This window comes from Leptosomus discolor, chromosome 8 (genome assembly GCF_034619465.1).
Source record: "Leptosomus discolor isolate bLepDis1 chromosome 8, bLepDis1.hap2, whole genome shotgun sequence".
Taxonomy (NCBI): Eukaryota; Metazoa; Chordata; class Aves; order Leptosomiformes; family Leptosomidae; genus Leptosomus; species Leptosomus discolor.
The window spans coordinates 41,115,339-41,136,381 of NC_141398.1; the positions used below are offsets into that span (position 1 = coordinate 41,115,339).

The following is a 21,043-nucleotide window of genomic DNA, read 5'->3' on the forward strand; positions in this document are numbered from 1 at the left end:
GGCTGCCTTTGGTTCCTCTGCCCAAATCAATGGTTGTCTCATCAGTGTGTGCATTGGGAAAAGACAGGTACGAACCCCTTGTCAGGTCTCCAAGAGAAGGAGGAGGCAGGAAGGCCATCCTTGGCACTGACCCAGCCACAGCCAGGCGACGCGTCCTGCCCTGCTGGGCCCAGTCCTGCCAGCTTTGCAGAGCTGGAGGCATTGGGCTGGGGAGCAGCCGTGCCTGCCACTTCCCGCAAGGATGCTATCGAAACCCCAAAGGAAAGCACAGCCCTTCCTGCCTGTGCAGCTATGCTGCCTGCGGCCAAACACCCCCGCTGCCAGGTTTCCTCTAAGATGCCCCATGTATGCACCGTATGCATGGCACCAGCTGTGCCCAAACACGTGCCTGTACTGCTGAGCCCTGGTCACGTCTTCTACATAGACAAAGAACCCCCAAATTTTCCCCTTTCCTGCCTAAAAAGCAGTAGAAAATCAATGGCTGGGGGTTGAATATTGGCTAGGTGCTTGGCCTGGATAAGCAATAAACAAAGTAGTGTTTGCTACGGGGCTAATTAGAGCTATTATATCAATTAGTCTGTGAAATGATCATTGCCCGGGGCGCTACCAGGCAAATCCTAATTTTGGCAGGACTGTCTTGGCTGAGTGCTGGGACTCCACTCCCGTGGGGAGTGTCTGCTCACCTGGACACCCCCTGCCACGCTCAGCCTGCCTGACTAACGCAGCAGGCTCCTGCCTTGCTCTGCTGCTGCCTTCGCGGCTCTCACCACTGTGGACACCAGCATCTCATAAATAGGAGCGTGTTTATTGTCCCCATCAGGGAACTGAGACAAGGAGCTTCAACCCGCTGATTGATGGGTACCATGGGCTCTTGGGGGGCCCCAGGGAGCTCTGCCTTCCTGCCAGGGGCCATGCCATTCCCCCTTTGTGGGTACAGCTCCGGGTGCTTCATCCCCATCATTGCAGAGTCCTGTGATTTTATGGCAAGTGTTACAATGTTTGCTGTATTTCTTTTTTTTTTCCTTCATTTTTGTTGTCTCATCAAACTTCAGCCCCACAAGGCTGGATATCAGATGGACTATTTGCTTAAGGAAATAAAAAGGGACTTTCCAGCTCTCCTGTTCACAGACAAAAAGCTTTAAAGTATAAGCCAGAGGGCTTACGAAGCAGCAGATAAAGGCAATTTTCCGATGGTTGTCTTAATATATATTGAAAAACAGGGGCTTTTTAGCTGAGCTCATGATTGGTTTTGGATTTAACTCCTAACCTGGAACACCTGAGCGTGGGATTGCTGCACTGTTCTAGCGGGAGGTGTGCATGTGTGTGCAAGGGCTGGATCCTGAGAGAAGGCAGGGGGGAACGGCAGCGGCTGCACATCTCTAGCAGCTACTCAAATGCATTTTGGACTGTCTTGTGCCATGGGGCCTGATGAACCACATTGCCCCAGCACAGTGCATCCCCTGAGCAGGGGCAGCATGGGGGACGGGGTGACCCACGGAGGAATTGCACCCCTGTGGTCACGGGAGGGGAGCATCGCACTGAGAAACCTGGGGCAGGGAAAGGCTGGTGGCCATGAGAACGTTAAGGAGGGGGAAAGGGAGGTAACTGCATCCCGAGCGCATGGAGCTTATCTGCCCTGCCTGGCAGTGCTTGCCCTGGGCTGGAGTGGCTCCTCCTGAGCTGCCATCTCCCGACACACTGCTGTGCGCTCGCCAGACCACAGCAAGGTTCCTTTGCAACTTTTCCTTCCAAACCAGGATGATTTCTGGGATAGGACCTGTGGGGGGGAGGGGCTGGGAGGTGGCATCTCCCCATCACAGCATCACCACTGGTGCCTGCAGACCTGCGTGGAAGACAGCTTGCTCCATCCTGGAGCCGGCTACAAAGAAATTCCCACGTTCCTGCCATTCTTTACCGTTCAAGGATTTCAAACAGACAGCAAATACATCGGGAAACCATGCGCACTGCTGCGCTTGCCTCCCAGCGTCGCAGACAGTGCCAGACCTGACGCCAGTGGTGTGAAGAGTCGCGGCACGGTGGTCTCCTGACAGCTTTGCCTGAAGACGCACTGCAGAACCATGAGGCTGAGCACAGCCGGCCAGTCCCCACCTGGCCACACGCGCTGCAGGGGGATGGGGCTCACAGCCCCCGGGGTCTGATGAGCTCGATGCTGACTAGCTGGCATAACACAGGAATTACCCACGCAGAGGAACATCTGCCTTGCTAGAGCTACCCGATTCCCTAAGGAGCTTGAAACAGCAATAGGATGCACTGAAAGCCTTGCTGATAGGAGATACCCCATCTCCTGCCCTCACCCCGTATGAGTGACGCTGTTTGTCTTGGAGGGCAGGCTGTGACGGCAGAGCTGGGGGTACATAGTATGTCAAATGGCAAGATGCAGAAAGGGAGAGGGAAGCTTGGGCTTCCTGGCTCTGCAGGAGAGGAGGAGCAGGGGCTGCGGATTCCCAGGAGAGCCTGGACTCCCCGGCTGTGGAGCTGCATCCTGGCAGTTCTGTCCCTTGGCATAGAGAGGAGGCTGGGGTGAAAGGTGGGAGATTGCAGTGACGAGCGAGCTGCAGGGCATGAGCGCTGCCTGCTGAAAGGCAGAGCTGGTGGCAGAGGGGGGCTGCGGACAGCAGTAGGGGTAGCAGTGACAAAAAAACCTGAACAGAACAAAAAAAAAAAACCAACCCCAACTCCAACCCTTGGTGGCAGCCTGCCAGCTCCAGCTGGTTTCAGGACATTTCAGCCCCAAAATACACAAATACTCAGCCAAAAAAAGTCAAATCTTTCTGCACCTAATCTGTCATCCACAGCCCTTTGCAAGGCAGGAAGAAATTCCTGTTGGGTCTGTCAGCCGGAGATGAGAACAGATTATCCTGGGTTCAAGGTGGCGGTTCAGCAGGTTTCCTGGGGGTGAATGCCCTGTGCTGTGTTTATCAGTGGTGCTGGCTGCTCCTCGTCTCTAAGCAAAATGTGAAAAGAGAAGAGATTGTTCCCAAATTCTGGCAGTGTCCCCGCCTCCAGGCAGCGTGAACTACTGCCTGGCTCCTATCCTTTTGGGTGGGAGTTTTGCCAAAAGTGGGATAGCCCTGATTGGTATCATGGATCATTAAATAGTAATTTATTTAGTCAAGATGTCAAGATTTTAGTAATCCCCAGGCCAAAGACAACATTGTTATGATGCGACACGGCAATGAAAAATGGCAGGGAGGTAGCAGGTACTGCCACGTCTGTGTCCCCGAGGAATGAACTACCTATGTAACTTCTCTGCCCCTCCCTGCAGTGCAGTCTGTTATCTCTTGGGTCTCTTCAGACAGATCTTAAGAGAGCTTTTTTTGGGGGTAAAAGAGGATCAGGAGGAGGGAAGTGACAACACTATACCACCAGTTTTTGCCTGCAAGATCCCTTTCTAAAAAGGTGCTGAGTTTTTAGTGGAGCTGGCAGCAGAATTTGCTATTTCAGATTGAAAGGCAGCGAGCAAAGCGTCAGAGCTCTGGTTCAGCTGGTGAATGCTTTCCTGGATGTTCCCATGTTGCTGAGTGCTGCCACAAGCTCTGCTTTAAAGCCCAGCTCTGTAGATTCTCCTCTTCACAGAAAAAGTTAAGTGGGGGCGTGATGGCATCTCAGGTACCTTCACACAGACCTTCAGAAAACAGGTATTCACAAGGGACAGAACCTCCTGCTTTTCCTTCTTCATTTTCTTTAGAGTTTGTATGAGATCCAGCCAGGAAAGGTCTTTTGAGACAGTTCCCCCTTTCCCCAACGACTTGCATGTGTGGCTTGGAAAGGGTAAAGGGAAAAGCCTGGCTCTGGGACTAAGCTTCTGGGTGGCCTCTCCTCTGCAGAGAGGCTGTGCTCCAGGAGAGAGCAGGTCTGGTGGAGCTCTCCTCTGCCCTGGTGTCTGAGGGGACAAGCAGGGTGGGCATTGTAACAAGTGGCAAAGTCTTATGATGGAGCTCTGCTATGCAGAGGCCTTCAAACCTCTGCTCCACCTGCTTGCAAGTGAGTTTTCTGGTGAGGAAGTTCAGTCCTCATGCTCTCCTGGCAGTGTTTGGTGGGATGGAAAGGCAAGCATTGCTTAACACCCACCTTCAGGATACCATGATGTGGTCTCCACCCTGCCTTGGGACAAGAGAGGCAGCCCCTGGAAAGACTGCACCCACTTTTGCTGAAATTTGGTCTCCAGGTAGATGAAGACTGCAAGTGGAAAACATCCAGCTGATTCCAAAGACAGCGTCTTTCCTGTTGTGCCCTTCCTCCAGCTCACACTCAGCCCTAGGTGTAGCCATATAATGACAGCAATTCCTTAATTTATGAGGATAATAACGAAGCCTGAGACCTCTACCAAGCCCTGCTAGAGTCCAACAGGCTGATGCTCAGCCTGCCCCTGTCTCCCCACCTCGCACTTACCAGCAACAGCCCTACTCCAGACCTGACACCAGCAGACATCGCAGAGCTGCTCCTCTCTGGAAATCTATTTGCATCTCATCTGTGGGAACTGGGCAAGGCTGGCAATTCCAGACAACCAGTTCCGGCCTTTATGAGTTGTTTTGTTTTACTTATTGTAGGGGGAACTTAATGATTCAAAGCTGGTGTGCGTATTTACTTACAGGGGTAAACTAAACCATAAATTCAGACAAATGTATCTACATCTCTGCTTGTGATGTATTTTCTCTTTCAGCTTTATTGGTGCTTGGGCTCGAAGACACAAAGGTGGATTGTTCAATAAACAGCACAACGCAAGTCATCCTAATTAATTGGATTGTTCTATTTATGTTGCTACTCCCTCCAGTTAAATGCAAGGGAGTGCAAGTAACAGGCACGAGCAAGACAGGGGCGCAGAAAACCATATTCTAATGCATAAGCCGTGATGAGAAAATGGAATCTATGCACCTGACAGGAATATTAATGCAAAACCTTGACCTATAATTTTTCCTTCTTCAGTCTGAGAGAGCCAGCAACAATATCAGCTCATTAAAACAGACCATGTCCTGACAGTCATGCATAATGCCCACGTCCCGCAAGTCCCATGGTCTGAATGTTTGCCTTGGTGGTGAAGCCAGGAGGATGAACATTTAGACCATGGGAGTTGTGGGACATGGGCATTATCACAGAGCTTCATGGCCCTGCATGGCTAGGAACAAGAGACTGCAGCCAACCCTGAAGACCCCTTCTCCCTTTTAAACCTAGTATCATGAGATAAAGAGTGAGGGGGGAAAAACCAAAAGACAAATCCAAAAGTGCTGGTTTGGATTAGACCTGGGGAGTTCATCTGGACCATCCCCCTGTTCAAAGCAGGGCCAACTTCAAAGTTAATTCAGTATGAAAGTTAGCTTAGGTGGCTCAGTGTTGAGTATTTCCAAGGATGGAGATTTTACAGCCTCTCTAGGAAGCCTGTTCCAACGCTGCCTTGTCTGTGCTCAGTCTGGAAGCCATTCACCACATCACAACAACATCTGGCTCTACTTTCTTGACTGTTTTCTCAGTGCAAAGTGTGTATTGGCATGTGGGATGCAGTAAGTATCAGTAGGGAAGGTGATACCATCATACAAAGACAATTCTTTTGCAAGGAAAAGTGATCAGAAAACAGTCCCACATGAGCTAGGGTGAGAAAGAAGGCACTGCGGTGTTTTATTCTGAGTTTGGTGCCACTTTTCTATAAGGCACTGCCAGAGGAGTTCTTGAAGATGGAGAGACTGAAGTGTTGTCCAATTTGGGCTTGGTATTTGGCACAGACTCGAGATGTCAAGGCCACGGTTAGCTATGGTAGAGCAGCAGACACAATTGCATCTTTCTCCACTGAGCAGCGAAGTCTGTATCCCTCTCTGGAGGCATCTCTCCCTCCCTCCTTCGCTCCCTACAGAGAGAGCCAAAGGTAACAAGCTTCCTAGCCCTGACACCTCTGATATGTGTGAAGATGGATGGGTTGAATGCAGGCCTAACATATTTTACATTTTCACGGTAGTTTCACAGCCCTGGCATTATCAAATGATCTTTCAATGTACTTGGAAGCAGGAGGAGAATAACTTGAGATGGATTCTGGCTTTTTTGTGTCTGTGTACTTGCAAACTGTCTCTGCCTACACATCTTGCAGGGCCTGTGCCTGTTTGGATATGCACACGGAAAACCAGTGCTCACATGTATGCTCTGTCTGCTCCATTCCTCCCTGAAGTCTGGAGGCCGTTCAAAGCAGGTCCCAATCCCTGGGTGGTTAAGATCAAACTTGCCCTATGCACTGTGCTCCACTGACCAGGCTAGTTAGGAACTCGAGGCTAGGAAACACAAGACAATTTTAAAAACTGAACAAAAGTAGGAGATTAAGGAAACCAGCTGGAAACCTCTGTTTTGCTGATTTTGAAAGCAAAATGTGGGTCACAGATGTGCTTCCACAGACAGAAACTGGCTAGAGAAGAAAAAGACATCAGCAGTGCCCAGACTCTTTGATGATCAGAGGTAGATTTAGCTCCTAGGCATGGAGACAAGAAAGGAAGAAGAGACAAAGTAGGAATAAAAACATAATCAAGAGATTAGGAATGTGGAACTCAACCCACCCGTAAACTTGCTTTAGGGAATGATGAAAAAATGCAGTAACAAAAAAAGATGAAACCAACTGCTACATCTTACTCTCTTCCCTTCTCTTACTTTCCTTATGGTTTTACTTTTTGCTGTCCAGGACAGAGGAGGCCCATTACAGCACCTCCACTGTTCCTTGGCCATATTTTTGCTTTGCAAAAGTGCTGTTTTCTACTGTTCCTTTGCATAGCTATATAATCCTTGCTAAGGACAAGCTGACTTTAGAGCCTAAAAGAAGGAAAGCTTTGCAGGGAAGTCCGCACTATTAGGCAGGCATGCATGGGAAAGTACACACTTGCCCATCTTTGATAGCAGAGAAGAGCTATTACTCACTTCTTGTTTAGGCTAATACAAAATATTAAATCTATTTTCAGTGAAATTAATGACAGACTAGTAAGAGCCATGCTGCTAGCTCTTGCAGGCTGTTGATTAGCTTGTGACTTGGTCTCCCAGGGGCCGTAAAAGAAGGCCTGTGGTTTGAGCCATCTAAAAAAACTTAAGGTAAAGCACTGGAAGAGCAATGTAGGACAACAGCAGCACTGAAGAGGAGAAGCCCAAGTGGTGGTTCCTTAGAAATAGCCAGGCAGTGAAGGGGGATTTCTGAAAAGCATTCAGGACATTCAGTGAGTGGTTTCTGGGGCGAAGGGATGTGCCTGGACCACTCCTGACGATCCTGTGCCACCTGTGCTGGCCACGACAGGACCTGGTCACTTGGTGTCTTTGGGCTTTGCGACATGTGCTGAGCAGCCGTGGAGCGCCATCTCCGAGTCCTGCAGCAGACTTCCCTCCTACCAGCAAAACACCAGTCCCTATGGTTTAACATCAAGAGAAGCCTGAAATAAGAGTGATGCTAGTCCAGCTCACTGCCCGTCACTGTTTTTCAAACTTTGTGGAACTTCAGATTCAGTTCTTGTCTGCAGCTTATTTTTCTCAGCCCTAACAAAAACACATTTTGTAGTTGCTAGTGTTTTAAATCCAATATCAGTGTCAATAAAGATAAGCCCTTTCCCGGGGGGAGGAAAAAGTAGAAAACTGTCTCAAATCTTTCATTCATGCAGAAGAAAACAACCCCAAAGCATTGAAGGATTAAATGAAAAATATGCCTCTTTTCACTGGGAGTCCACTGGGCGTGAGTAAGTGCCAACTGAGCTCTCACTTGCATCACCATCTGGTGTGATGGCAGAAAGGCCTAGGGGTGCAGCAGATGCGTTACAGTGCCCTGCCCTGTGACAGCATCTCCGCTCCTGGTGACGGAACCACCAGAGGCTCCTAAACAGCAGCAGGTCCGTAAATGTTATCTTCAGCTTCACCATCTGACCTAGCCCAGAGAAAGTAAGTGTCCAGCCACAGCACAGTTCACAGCATGGCCAAGGAGAGAGGCAGCACAGCCCTCCCCTGGCAAGGAGGATCGTGCATCCTCCTCTGGATGCAAGAGATTTTGTTAAAGACACCGAAATTCATTTTGCTGGGCTGCAACCACACATTGATATTGCTGTGAATACCACAGCACAGAGCCTCTTCAATTGATGTCTAGAAACTGCTTGTGGTTTCAGAGCTCTTGCTGATGAATTGCCCAGCAGCTGGTCACATTGGGAGGGCTACGCTTATTATTTTCAACTGCTATCTAGCATGGAAGGAAAATCTAAATACTTTCCTCAAGGTAATTGGCTCTAAAACAATTGAAGAATTTTCCACAAGGTTGTAATACAATTAGGACTGCCATTTAATGTAATTTATATCTCTAAAGGTATGTTTATGCCGTCAGACCCTTCTTTTGCAAAAAAAAAAAAAAAATGCTGGCAAGAGAAGGCTGATTTTGCTATTACAGGCAATGAAATATAGATGAAACATGGACGTCCACCTAGTAGTGATTAAAAGGTAGCACAATGTCAGGATCACTGCTGAGATGTAGTCGTTCACGGTGAGAAACGGTTGGGTAAGATGCTTTGACACCAACCACACATCTGCAGGCTTCCCATTTGGTTTTCAGTCAATGCCAAGTGATGCGTCATCACTCGCCTTCTGCTGCAGCACCACAAGAGCAAAAATGATCCTGCACTCCCTAACTGCCCTGCCAGCTTGGATGGGAGGAACTGGCACAGACTGAGGACGGTCAGGCCCACCGCACAGAACAAAGCCATCAACCACACTGGTGCCTGGGTTTGTGTTTTGATAGACATCCAGGAAAACCCTAAGCAGAGGTGCCAGGCAATCCAAGCACGTAATAACAACTCCAGAAGTGCATGAGTCAGCTGGTGAACTTGTTGACCAGGATATTGTGAAAGCCAAAAGCACAGATGTAGCATTCCCCTGTCACCATTTGGGGAAGCCTTTATTTCCCTGACTACCAAAAGGTCCAAGGGTATAACTGGGGAAATGATTACTCTGTGCTTGCTTGTTTCTTACACTTGTACTTCACCACAATTTACTGACTGCTGCCCAAGACACAGTACAGGGCCAGGGGACATTTTCCTCACTGCAACAGCTGCTGCAGTTGAAATTATGAGATGGAAAGCTTTAGCCTCCTTGCCTAGGTGGAGGCAAACAGATTGGATGAGTTATCATTAGAAATGGGTTTGAAATGAAACTGGGGAGGCACTCAATGTTTCTTCAGAGCCAAAGCAGTAGTTTATGGGTAGACGTCCTATCCTTACGACAGGATGAACCAAAGTCATGGATTCAGACAAACACCACTAAAAAAAATCTGGATGTAGTCCCTAATGGTAGAGGTGCCACCAACTGCATTATGAGAATAATGGAATGCCGCTGTAAAAGCAAAGATGTCTCTTACTCTTGGTTGTAATCCAGCTGCCTATCAGTATAGTGTGTGACTGTCAGAAAAGCAAATCCAAGAGCTGTACTGCTGTACAAAGCAGGTGATCAGACCCTTCTGTTTTCTATCAGGCAAATAAAGAAGCCATCTGCCATGTCCACAGGCTGGTCTCCCTCTGCTCACTAGATCCATCTCTGTAGAAACCTACCTTGAGACGTTTGGGAACCTGGCCTTGGGGTCACAGACCTGACCCCAGACTGGCCATAGGAGACATGAATGTCCTGTCTGATCCTTTCTGCCCTGCAGCAGCCTGTGACACAACATGCATCCCAGTCTGTAAGCAGAACCGCGTTCAGATCCACTGCTTTGAGGTCACTAACTTCAGTTAAAACTTTAACAAGCCCAAATGCAGCTTCTTAACACAAAAGATTATGGACAGGGATACTCACTATTGGGCCGAGTCGTTAAGTTGATATTCCCGGGACCGGTTGAAGCATTCTTGGATCCCAGAGTCTGCCCAGAGTCTCATCATAGCTGACAGCAGCTCTGGAGAGAAGGGCTCTGTGTCCTCCATCCGACTTACAACATCGCAGACCATCTTGGCATCAGCCTGTGGAGGAAAGAACCGAGATGTCACATAGATGCTCAAGGCAGAACTGGGAACCAGGGATTTCAGAAACAGTTCACCAAACCATCAGGAGTAAAGAGGCTGTGTTTCTTGGGATTGGGCTTTAGGATCCACACCATATGATCTGGCAGAAAGGGCAAAAGGAGGAGGTAGCAAGGAAGCCACAAGAAAAGAGATTATTTGTGCAATCCACTTCATGCCAAAAAATATTTCTATTATCAGACAAACCAGTATGCACTGCATATGTGTGGAACTTCTTGGGAACAGAAGGGAATTCACTATGTTCAAGCATATTTTAAATTGTTAGCAAAGTGACGCATATCCTGCAATAATACCTGTTTTAACCGAGTGTAACCCTGCTGAAGTAGGGGCTGTTTGTATCAGAAAGGACAGAAGAAGGCCCCAGAAAAATTTTTTTTCAGATGTTGGTTTACTGTTTTTCCTGAGTTCTTGTTCTTTGCTATGAGCCCTGGCTATGGGGCTAATTCATGTTAACACAGACCACCTTGCCTGGCTGTTGTGCTTTGTGACTCAGGGGGAAAGGAATCTCCCGTGGTTAAGGAGTATGGTAGTAAGAGCTGGGCCAGCTGGCCATTTTCACATGGAATCTTTTTTGGTGAGAAAAATGTGATTTGCTGAAACAGCAACTTTTCCTGGAGGATAGTGTTCTGACCCAACTTTGGGCCAGAAGATGTCTCGGATTCAGGATAGCAATGTCTAGACAGCCTTGGAATTGCTGAGTTCAGCCCTATTGTAATAGTCCACAGTGCCTGATTCTTCACTCATCTGTGAAGCAGGACACCAAAATTCATGACCTGACTCTGCTTGCTATGCACTAAGTGGATCTTCCCACCGCCTGCCCCTCCATCCCCAACTCTGGAAACCCCAGGGGTGTTGGCTAATCTGCAGAGCTCTTCTCTCATTGCTTTGAAAACTTTGCAAAAGTCTCATATTTCTCCAGCTGAAACAAAATCAATTATTATTGCTATAATTAGTTGGAAAAGAGGAGCTCCTATTCCTTATGTGTGCTTACAGCAAATTAATGAAGACAACCTCCTCGTTTTATTACCTTTTTCCTTGTCTGCTAGATCAAACCTGTTCTTGGACAAATGCAGCTGGAAGTCTTTGCCTTCCAGGCTGTTTGGTCTAAATCAGCAAACGCTGACCAGAAACACAAGTCTCACAAAGCGGACTGCAGGCAGTGCCCACGCTTTGCTGTCACTGTCCCATGGACAAACAACCCCTGTCCATCACAGTGACCCATCTCATGAGCACAAAGCTACCTGCAGATGTGCGGGCAGCTCCTGGGGAGCTGGCGCATTATCTGCTGGAGGAGCTCCTATATCCTTCCTGGCCTCAACAGGCTCTGTTCTGTTCCTCTGCCCTGCCAGGCGCTACTGATGCTCCTACCTGATGCTCAGATATAGCAGCTATGATGGGAAGAGCACAACTGCTGAATGGGTTGCTCTCCCTGAGTACCACCTCAGTGCTGGAGACAAGGTGTTACAGGTTTTGTGGCAAGGCAAGCAGGTATTTCTTAGCTTATGGGTACAAATAGAAGCAGAGGAGTGCCAACGTTGAAGAGCACCACAATAACCTAATTGCATGGGTGGGAACGACAAGGTGTATAACACAGCCTGCATGGCCAGGATCAAAACAACTCTGCAGCCTCTCTTTACTGAACACCAAAATTTTCGAGAAATTGCAGGGCACCAAATCAATAGCACTGGAGACTAAAGCTGCTCTAGATTTCAACACTCAGAGAAAGAGCCTCAAGTCCCCTGAACATCCAGTCTTTACAGGCTGAAGAAGTCTCAGTACTGTATGGAGACACCATCCCATAAAACTTAATGGAGTGGAGTCTCTATGCTTTGAAGACTTTACGAACATAAAGTCTTTCTCACAGAATACTTAACTTCATATTTTAGTGCCCAGGCATCCTCCCAGCCCTCTGTACAGATTCTGCTCATTTTGGAGAAATAGTCTTGGTGACTCATACCTCAAAGCCAAGACAAATGAAGAACCTTGAAGAGCTCAGTTAATTTCAAAAGCTTGTGTTCTGCCCCGGAGTGCTTCGTGAGCTCACTGAATATTCACAGAACACCAGTACGGTTTGCCTGCCCTGCTGGAGCTGTAATTCTGCTCTTTTCATGGACTATAAATAACACAAAACCTGCTAATGGCCAGTCTGCTTGGGGCTGTGGTCTGGCATGGCCCCGTTATTTGTGCATGGGTGGTGCAGAAAAAGCAGCCATGCTTTCAGTCAAGTAGGAAGGAGGTCATTTGTACGTTATCTTGACTTCTGGGGCGGGGGCGGGGCATGGAGTTAAAGCTGTAAGTCATAGCTCTGTCCATCTGTCTGTGATGGCAAAGCACATTTGAAGCTCTCCAGGTGTTACAGGCAGGGTCTGGGCTTCTTCTGAGCTTTCTGGATTTAACTGTAGGTTGCTTTCTGCAAAGCATCAGAGGGAATGGCACGGTTGTCACATTTTCAGTGCTGGGAAATAGCTGCCTCATCTTTTCCACTACTGAGACTTGTGGTAGTCCCCCGTGATTTAAGACCCAATGCAAGAGGGTTTGAGCAGAAGACACAGATGAACAGTGATGGCAAGGCAGACAGAAGTGACAAGGGACAGGCATCTGGCTGTGGTTATCAGGTCTGCTTGGGCCAGAAGCAGGGCTGAACTCGTAGGGCAGGGGATTATTTTGGTGCATGTTCCTCTGCAGTCACTGGAGGTCCCTTTTGGGGATGGGAGAGGTTGCCCTGCTACAGTGCAGACAGCTGCCTGCAGGGCAGACTGAGAGTGGACAGGCCAGAGCAGCGGAACTGCTCATAGGAAAGTTTATTCCTCCTGCTGAATGGTAATAAAAATATGGTAGACTTAGTCTTATTTTGCAGAGTGTACCATTGAACTCTCAATTTTATAGACCCAGAAAAAGCAGGCGAAACAAGTATTTTTAAAAATACTCCTCCCCCCCTGCCAAGGATGAAGCCCCTCTGTCAGGGAGCCTGGGGCCATCCAGGAGTTCAGGCATTTGTTAGATGATTTAACAAGCAATTAAGGATCCAACAAGAGAAGATACCCCTTTTTTTTCTCACTCTCCAGGCTGCATCTCAAGCTGAGAATGACATTAAAATCTCCAGCCCCCCCTGGGCCCAGCAGGTAGATTTTTAAATACTGCCTGATTGACTTTTCCCTTCCCGCCTCCCCCGGGTCTGGCGCTCCTGCTTTTCCCGAGGTGAGAGGAGCCAAGCCTCCTGCCACGCTCTGCCTCTGTACTGAAGCCAGCAATTAAATAAAGCAAAACAAAACAGACCAACCAGCCCCCCACCCCCCTGCCTTGCAGTTCCCATCCGACGGGCTTTTTGCTAATGAATATCACGGTGGTATTTCAGCTACCTCAGGAGCTAAATATAGGCAGCGGTCTGCCCCTGGGATTGCTGGAAGGAGCCACAAAATGGTGCAGGGCTGCTTCTTCCATTGCTGCTTCCGCCTTTCCCCAGCTGCTCTGTCTCCCGTACCCTCAGTACAAGCTGGCTGGGAGGCAGACCAAGGGTTGGGCTGGTCTCCTTCAGGCTGGTTATTGTCCAGCAGGAGCATCCCAGCCCACCCCTGGAGCTTTCCCATGCATCCTGCTGCCACTTCCCAACGGCTCGCATTTTCCACAGTGGGTCAAACCCTAACCCCCGAGGTGATAGCCTTTGGGTTGTTTGTTACCAGGAGTGGGGTTTGTTCAGCTCTGTGTCACTCCTGAATGCTGAATGTGTCCACCTATAGAAGGAGAATTGAAGTTGGTTGGCTGGGCTTGGCTTGGGGAAATAGCTGAGCTCAGAAACCCCGGGATGGTAAATTATACAACCAGGCTTTAGCCATCAAGCTAAAAGACCATATAGCCTCTTGTTAAAGAACAACCCTCCATGCCAGCTAGGGGATGGAGAGGGCTCTGTGGGGCCAGGGCAGGGTAGGGTTTTATACGACAGGGAAGTCCATGGGCAGATGTGAAGAAGAAGCTTGTAAACTTAGTGGGAAGTCAGATTGTCTCTTTTCTAACCTCGGGTTGTGTGTCTACCTTTGCGCCAGACTCATGGTATAAATCTAGTTCATAAGGGGAACTGTTTTCTCACTAACCTGGACATAACTGCAGTTATTTAATTGTCTCCCATATGTCACTGTCATCAAGCACACAGGCTGTGCTCAGCAAGCAAACTTGTGACTTCACTTGCAACAGCCACATAGCTCAATTAATTTGTTACCTTGCTGGAAAGGAGAGGGGCTCTTCCTAGCAGCCTGACATTACTGGCAATCATGTTTGTCTCTGCAAGCAAGTTATTTTTCATCATGCCAATATATACCACCCCTAATTACTTATTCCTCACCACCAGCCATGATCTGTGCCCGTGAAGGTACCAGCAGAGCTGCTCCTGCCCTGGCTGCCATAGAGTTGCACTGGAGGGGGACTAAGGTCCCCATCAGTCTGACCATCCCAGGTCAAATCCTGGCTCTGATCTGTTGAAGTTACCTGGATACTAACTAGAGGACTTTTTAAATTTCTTTTTTTAAGAAGGAATAGTTTTCTGGAAGGGGACAATTCAAAGGAAAGGCAAAACCTTACATGAAGCTCTGTGGTACAAATCTGCTAACCCCTATAGAGCTGCACTGACTTGCACCCACAGGAGAGCTGACCCCGTTTGTCATATTGCATGATGCTTTCCTTCTGGTGAACTAAATCCCAGTAAATATCATATTTACTCTTATTAATCATACTTGTCACTCAGCCTATCTCAAAGGTTAACACTGGGGCAATTTCCTCTGGTGGCTGGTTGTACTCAAAGCTGCATCTCAGAACATTTCAGAAAACCCATGCAGTGGGGGGAAAAGATAAGCATTACGTTATGCTGGTGGTGCAAGACAAGTCAGAGGCACGGTACTAGTTATCAGCAAGCAGGCTTGTGAAAAAAGTTGTGGCCATCACCAGCGAAGAGTCTGGGGGAAATCAAATCGATGTCTTGAAAGCATCAAGCATCCACAAAGGATGTCCCTGGAGGGGGACCTTCTTGGGGGACCCAGATCCTGCCCTTAGGGCACAGCAGTACCTGCCTCTGTTACTTCAGTAAGAAACAAGGTCCCATAACTTGGGGGCAGAATGTGGCTCATAAACTGAAAACCTCCTCCTCCTTATAGAGCACCTCAGAATCTGGACCCTGCTTCCCAGCTGAATTGTGGCTGCATCACAGCAAAAGCCAGTTATTTTCATGGCACTTGCAGCCTGAATGAATTCTGGAAACAAAGCAGGGCTGGTGAATACGCCTCTTCCAGAGACATCCAGGGCACAGCTCCAAGTCCACAGGAGTTTTTGTAGATGCTGAATAAATAGCTACGCGTATGACTCTCCCCCTCACTCTCCCTCTCTTTTGCACACATCTGTGTTTCAGAGCTGACCTCTGAATCTGTGGAAATCTGTCTGGCATGAAGCAGCTGCTGTGCATCGCAGCAGAGACAACCTTCTCCTTTCCTCCTCCACTCTTCCATCCACCTTCAGAACATTTAATCGAGGCCTCCCACCACTGCTTGGCATTTGGCTTGCTGAGAGGCCCCGGAAGGTGCTGAGCAAAAAACTCTACAGTGGCTTATTCAAATCTATTTCTTTAGAGAATACCTTGAGCTGGGCACCCGAACTACATCCCCTCTGCATGCTCTTTAGTTGGAGGTAGACTTGGAGAGCTCCCGAAACAGATCCCAGTGGTCTGGGAAAGATGGGTTTATGATGATGCAAAGCTCAGTGCAGTGCGCTCTAGCAATTTGCATCACACAGCAAAGCTAAGCCTAACAAATTAATTTAGAGATGGTTGGCTTTCCACAGCGTCACGCTAGCCATCTTCTACCCTGCTCGTGTGAAACAGCTTACAAAAAAGTTGGTTGACTTGGGTACAATGCCAAAGGGCCACTGTCTGTGTAACCAGACAGGCTATTTTGTACAGAAAACATAACCCGACAGCCACGGTGACATGCAGATCTTCTGCTGAGGTTGTGCTGTCTGGCTAGTAATTAGTAAAGCCCTGGTCTTCATATCCTTCTTGAGCCAAGATGGTCTCATCACCTCTGACTGTCTTGGCCAAACAACTTCTGTGTGTCTGGTCCTTGGCCTAGGATCTCTAAAATGAAACCTTGTTACAGCTGTTTGTTTCTGTCTGCTGCTTCCTATTTGGGGAGACATTGAGCAGGACTGATATTACAGATTACTATGGCTCTAAAAGCAGGCCAATTGTTTTGTGTTTGGTACTACTTTTATTCCTACCCATTCTGTATGACACCACAGTTGATCAAATAAAATTTGCTAGGTCTTGTGTAGTTATTAACTTCTTCTCCCCTCCTGCAACACACTTAAAATACTATTCCCTGTTTGCTTGGACTACTGACTATCTGGCAATCCAGGGACTGGATAATGCATGGACTAGACTAAGCTCTTGGAATGCCAGTTAGCCACCACCACCGTAAGAGTTCCTACGTCCCTATGTCCCATAGGAAGTAAGTGCTTCACTCACCAGAGAGGTGGAAAAATGCACCATCCAACAACACAGAACTCAACCTGTCAGGATGCCGCTGAAGGACAAGTTCGTTCCCAAATTTGCTTTGTTCTAGGAAATCATAGGGTCCTCCTCTGTTCTTGAGGAGCTCAGAAGAGCTCCTGAGCTGGATGAGACAAACGCGGTGGATAGCTGACCTGATTTTTCTAAGAAAGGATGGGAAAGCCAGAAAGAATATCTTAAACGGTCTCAAATTAGGTCCCGACCCACTAGCTGCAATGGAAAAATGGCACGCCGTCTGTCCCAGTCACTTCTAATTCAAGAAGATGGCAGCCCGCATCCCTGAGAGACTGCGAGCCACTGCAAACTCCACCAGAGTCCCTCCAGGGGCAGGATGCTTTGATAGGTCTTCTGTCCTACAAGCGCCGAGCAAAAGGGCTGGGTATGGGACCTGCAAGCCCAAATGCCATCCCTTGCTGGCGACTTTCAGGCCATGCAGGCACAGACAGTGCTGCCCACCAGGGAGGGGATGAGAGAGAGAGTCACAGATGGGGGACATTAGCCGCATGGCTTCACGCTCTGTAGGGAAGAGCTCTACCGCGGTGCTGAGGAGGAGGCTGGAAACATGTAAAGATAAGAGAATAAAATCCTTGCAGCATACTGCCCTTTTCCTCTCTGCAAAATCCTCTCTGCTGGGTAAAAGTCCATAAAATGTAAAGGCACTGGAGTGTTTGCGTTGCAGTAAACGGCAGGGAAATGCCTGATATCCCACAGTGGGAGAGCAGCTGGGGAAACTGCATCAGCTCCGGGCATTTGTAAAATAAATGGCTATTTTACATTCATTGCAAAGCGGATGGCTGAGGACGAGCTGAGTGGGAGTGATGGCGATCTCCGGGAACCCGCTCTCGGTTTGGGAATTCCTGACGGCTTTAGCCTGAACATCTTTCACTCTTCAAATGCCTTTAAGATTTGCCATATCAGCATCCCTCTGGGCAACTGCGTAAGGGTGGCAGGGCAGAGGGGACACACTTTTGTTCCAAGCTTTCCCACCACAAAGGGGGAAATAGGCTTTGTCTTTGGAACAGAAAGGGAAACCAGTCCCCATAGTGGGAGTATTCCCAGGACCAAGACAGATTTTTTTTTTGCATCTCTGGTAAATGCTGCTCGTGTATGATGATTTATAGGGCAGCACCTTCCTGCTGGGAAGCTGTGCATTGCTGGAACCTAGTAATTAGTTTAATGTTCAGATCTCAATGCTGAATGGTGGGTGCTAATCTCCACTCTACAATTAATCTAGCAGATTCATCAGTGCCTGGTACAGCGAAGGACTAAGTCTGTGGGTTACAGTCACCTGTCCCTGAAGGAAATGTTGGTGTTTCAATCAGAAAGAGCTTTGTTTCACCTAATGATCCTATTTTACTCAGTAATCTGTGTTGAAGTTATATACTTAAAGTACAAGGTGGGGAAGAAAAATCCCCCTTCCCCACCCCAATCCTGCTAAATTCCAACTCCCTGTTGCCTCGCCTCTTCTCCGTACCAATAAATGGGATATCTGGGTAGGGATTTCTTACTGCTATTCACTGAAACAGCTACAGCATTTGGTGGGTTTGGTGTCCATAGTACAGGCCTTCTGCCTGACAGGGTGTCTCAAAATTATTTCTTGTATTGCTGCTGTGAAAGCAAGTACCACAGCAGCCAAGTAATAGTGGATTTTCCACTTGGTGGCAAAACTGAAAAATTAGGTGGTATGAAAACTCAGCTTGGATCAAACATGATCCCCTGCATCCTTCTGTGGACCCAAAATCCTCTGAAAAATTTCATTTCACATCCAGCCAAAGCACTTGTCTTTGAGCTGGATGTGAGCCAAAGCACAAAGTCTTGAGCCCTACCAAAATATTTTGGTTTGTTTCAAGTTATTTGGGGGCTCAGTATTATTACTTTAAATTAGGTCAATTTTCAAACAAAAAATTCTGTTCCCAAATGAAAAGATGGAAAAATGAATGAAAACAAAACACTTTGGCCTTTCAGGAATGCAAAATCCTTTTGAAAAATTATCCAAATTTTCACATACTTTCCTCTTGGAAAGATTTTGGCCATATTTTACAAAGGTTTTTTGTTTCTTTTAGACTGTGTGTTTTAGCAAATTCATCAAACATTTCTCTCCTAATATGTACAACAAGAACTTTCTTATCAGGCGTCCTTCATTCACTGCTTATTTGCTGGTTTAATTCGGATTATCACCACCTCGAATTTTCTGGTTTTCAGTCCTGTACTCTTTCACCAAATATCTTACAAGATGACCACTGCTGAGTGCAGATGAAGGGATTTTCCTTAGGTCTGACTTGGACTTTACAGGAGCAAAATGGGGTATGTAAAGTCTGACACCTACATAGTCAGGGCTAAAGGACATGCTGGCACTGTGGTTTCAGAGCTGTCCTGGCAATTGGCTAAATATTAACTAATCAGGTATTGCGTCAGGTAGGGAGGGCACTTTGGGAACTGAGTTTCTTCTGTAAACTTAAGTGTTTCCCTTATTTGTTTAAAGAAGAAGTACTCTGGCAAGAGGGACCTCTGGAAAAATGAGAGTGCTTCGCTTTACCTGGCTTTCCCTATTGCACATCGATACTTTCTGGGGAACCTCTATAAAAAGAGATGATGGAAATGTGCAAACCTGAGGTCATTTTAGGATTGTCACTGGCAGCAGTTCCAAATGCAGATACCCAAGAAAGCTGCCTGAATAATGCATATGCTTACTGCCTTTGCCTGCACTGGTTTGATAACTTTTTGCTTTTTGGTCTCCGGCAGCACACAAGCAGCGATGGAGCTGCAGGGTGACCCTGGAGACCTCTGCAGTCTCAAGAGGTGTCATATTAACACTGTGAAGGGGATGGGCTGAAATAAGATGTGATTCATTGAATGGCTGTTAGCAAAATTTTGCCCATGACTTCTTACTACTACAGCCTTCTTTTAGCTTCCCTCTCTCTTAATTTCCAGCTGCTCGTGAAACCTCCTCTGCAGGGAGGACAGGATTTTGAAGACTTGTGGGTGGAAAGGCATTTGGCTGAGGTCCTGCTGGGAGTGGAATCTGCATCTGATGACCCTGAGGTTGAGAAGTGGCTGGTCAAGGTGTCTGCAGCTGCCTAGAAGGAGCCCCAGAGTTTAGAGCAGATGAAAGACAAATTTGTAGCTAAATCTCTCTTGTGCTGCTGTATCTCTAGCAAAATCACAGCTCGGGTGCTTCTAGCAGGCTTGGAGGAGCTCTTCCTTTGATCAGCAGGGTTTACAGAGACTAACCCCCAGCAAGTTCCTCCTTACTGGAGCTGAGGCACTTCACACACTAGCAAATTTGCTTACACATTGTTTCAAATCGCTGCAGAGAAAAATTGTCCTTATGAGAGCATCAAGAAAGTTCCCCAGCCCTTTGGCAGGGAGAGGGTGGGAGAAGGAAGAAAAGAAAAAGCAAGATAAGAGGGAGGGGAAGGAGGGGAATCTGGTGGCTTGGGTGTGAGCATTGCCATTCCAGGGGAAGCAGTTCTTGGGCTATTAACAGGAACTTTCTTTTATTAACTGCTGTTTTCTGAGAGAATGGATAGATGGGACCTCAGGTGCAGCATTAGATGACAAGACGGTCTGTAAAATAAGCAGTTGGCAGAGAAATATCTTTACAATGGCTTAAGAAGGATAGGCAGAAATAGGCTAGGGGCCTGGAAGAAACCTTTGATGCTGTTGTGTGTATTTATTATTTATTCTTCTGGCACAAATATAGCATCAAAGACTGTCAAAAACACAAATCCCACAACCTGCTGTCACTGGATTAGTCCTACATCTCTGTAACCATGGCATCACATGGTATTGACAAGGAAAATCAGCAAGAATGGAAAAAAAAACCACCCAGCATTTATGACACTTGCGAGGATGAGGCAGACTTCCTCACTCCAGTGAGGATGAACCAGAAGGGATAAGAAAATCTGTGAGCATCTTGCTAGCCTGGGCATCTGTGAGGCTCAGCCATGGTGGAAAATGCCACAAAAGAGCAAAATTCCTCCCTTGTTTGTAATCCTACATGGTAAGTATGGGGAATATAGGGTGGATACCTCCCTAAAACATTTTGCTGCCATTGCATAGCACCTTGAGCCCCACAAAATGGTGGGAATGGTATCAGCATCTGTCTGTAGTAAAAAATGGAAATAGCTGCAACATCTCAAACACCATGGTCGAACCTCTCCATGGCTGTGACCTGCTGGTGTTCACCTCTGCGGGTGTGATGCTGCCAGTCCTCGCCTGCCATCTCTCAGGCCCATCCTATTTCGGTGCTTTCCTTCCTTTCCCTCTGCTTCTCCCCCTCTCTTTGTGCCAGCCTCCCTGGCTCTGCAAGTCATGCAGCCGCTGCAGCTGGAAGCCCTCCCTTGTGCTTGTACAGAGCAGAGGACTGTGTTGACATGAGAAACAAGGCATAGGCTTAATACTGTACTGATTATTTTCTGGAAGATAATATATACTCATTTTTTTCTGGAATGCTTTTGCTCTCTTGGAAATATTT

At 47.6% G+C, this 21,043-nt stretch overlaps 1 protein-coding gene across 9 annotated transcripts in view; it reads right to left on the reverse strand.

Moving 5' to 3' along the window:
* LOC104344009 (guanine nucleotide-binding protein G(o) subunit alpha) overlaps positions 1-21,043 on the reverse strand; it is a 135,233-nt gene that overhangs the window by 27,193 nt on the left and 86,997 nt on the right. For 2 of the 9 annotated variants that reach the window (XM_086469268.1, XM_086469267.1), the window contains one exon: positions 9,799-9,959. In XM_086469268.1, the coding sequence (XP_086325394.1) occupies positions 9,799-9,959 (161 nt within the window). Of the gene's footprint in view, positions 1-9,798; positions 9,960-15,455; positions 15,495-19,797; positions 19,814-20,303; positions 20,313-21,043 lie in introns of all 9 variants that reach the window. The other 7 variants (XM_086469266.1, XM_086469271.1, XM_086469269.1 and 4 more) reach the window with 6 other exon arrangements.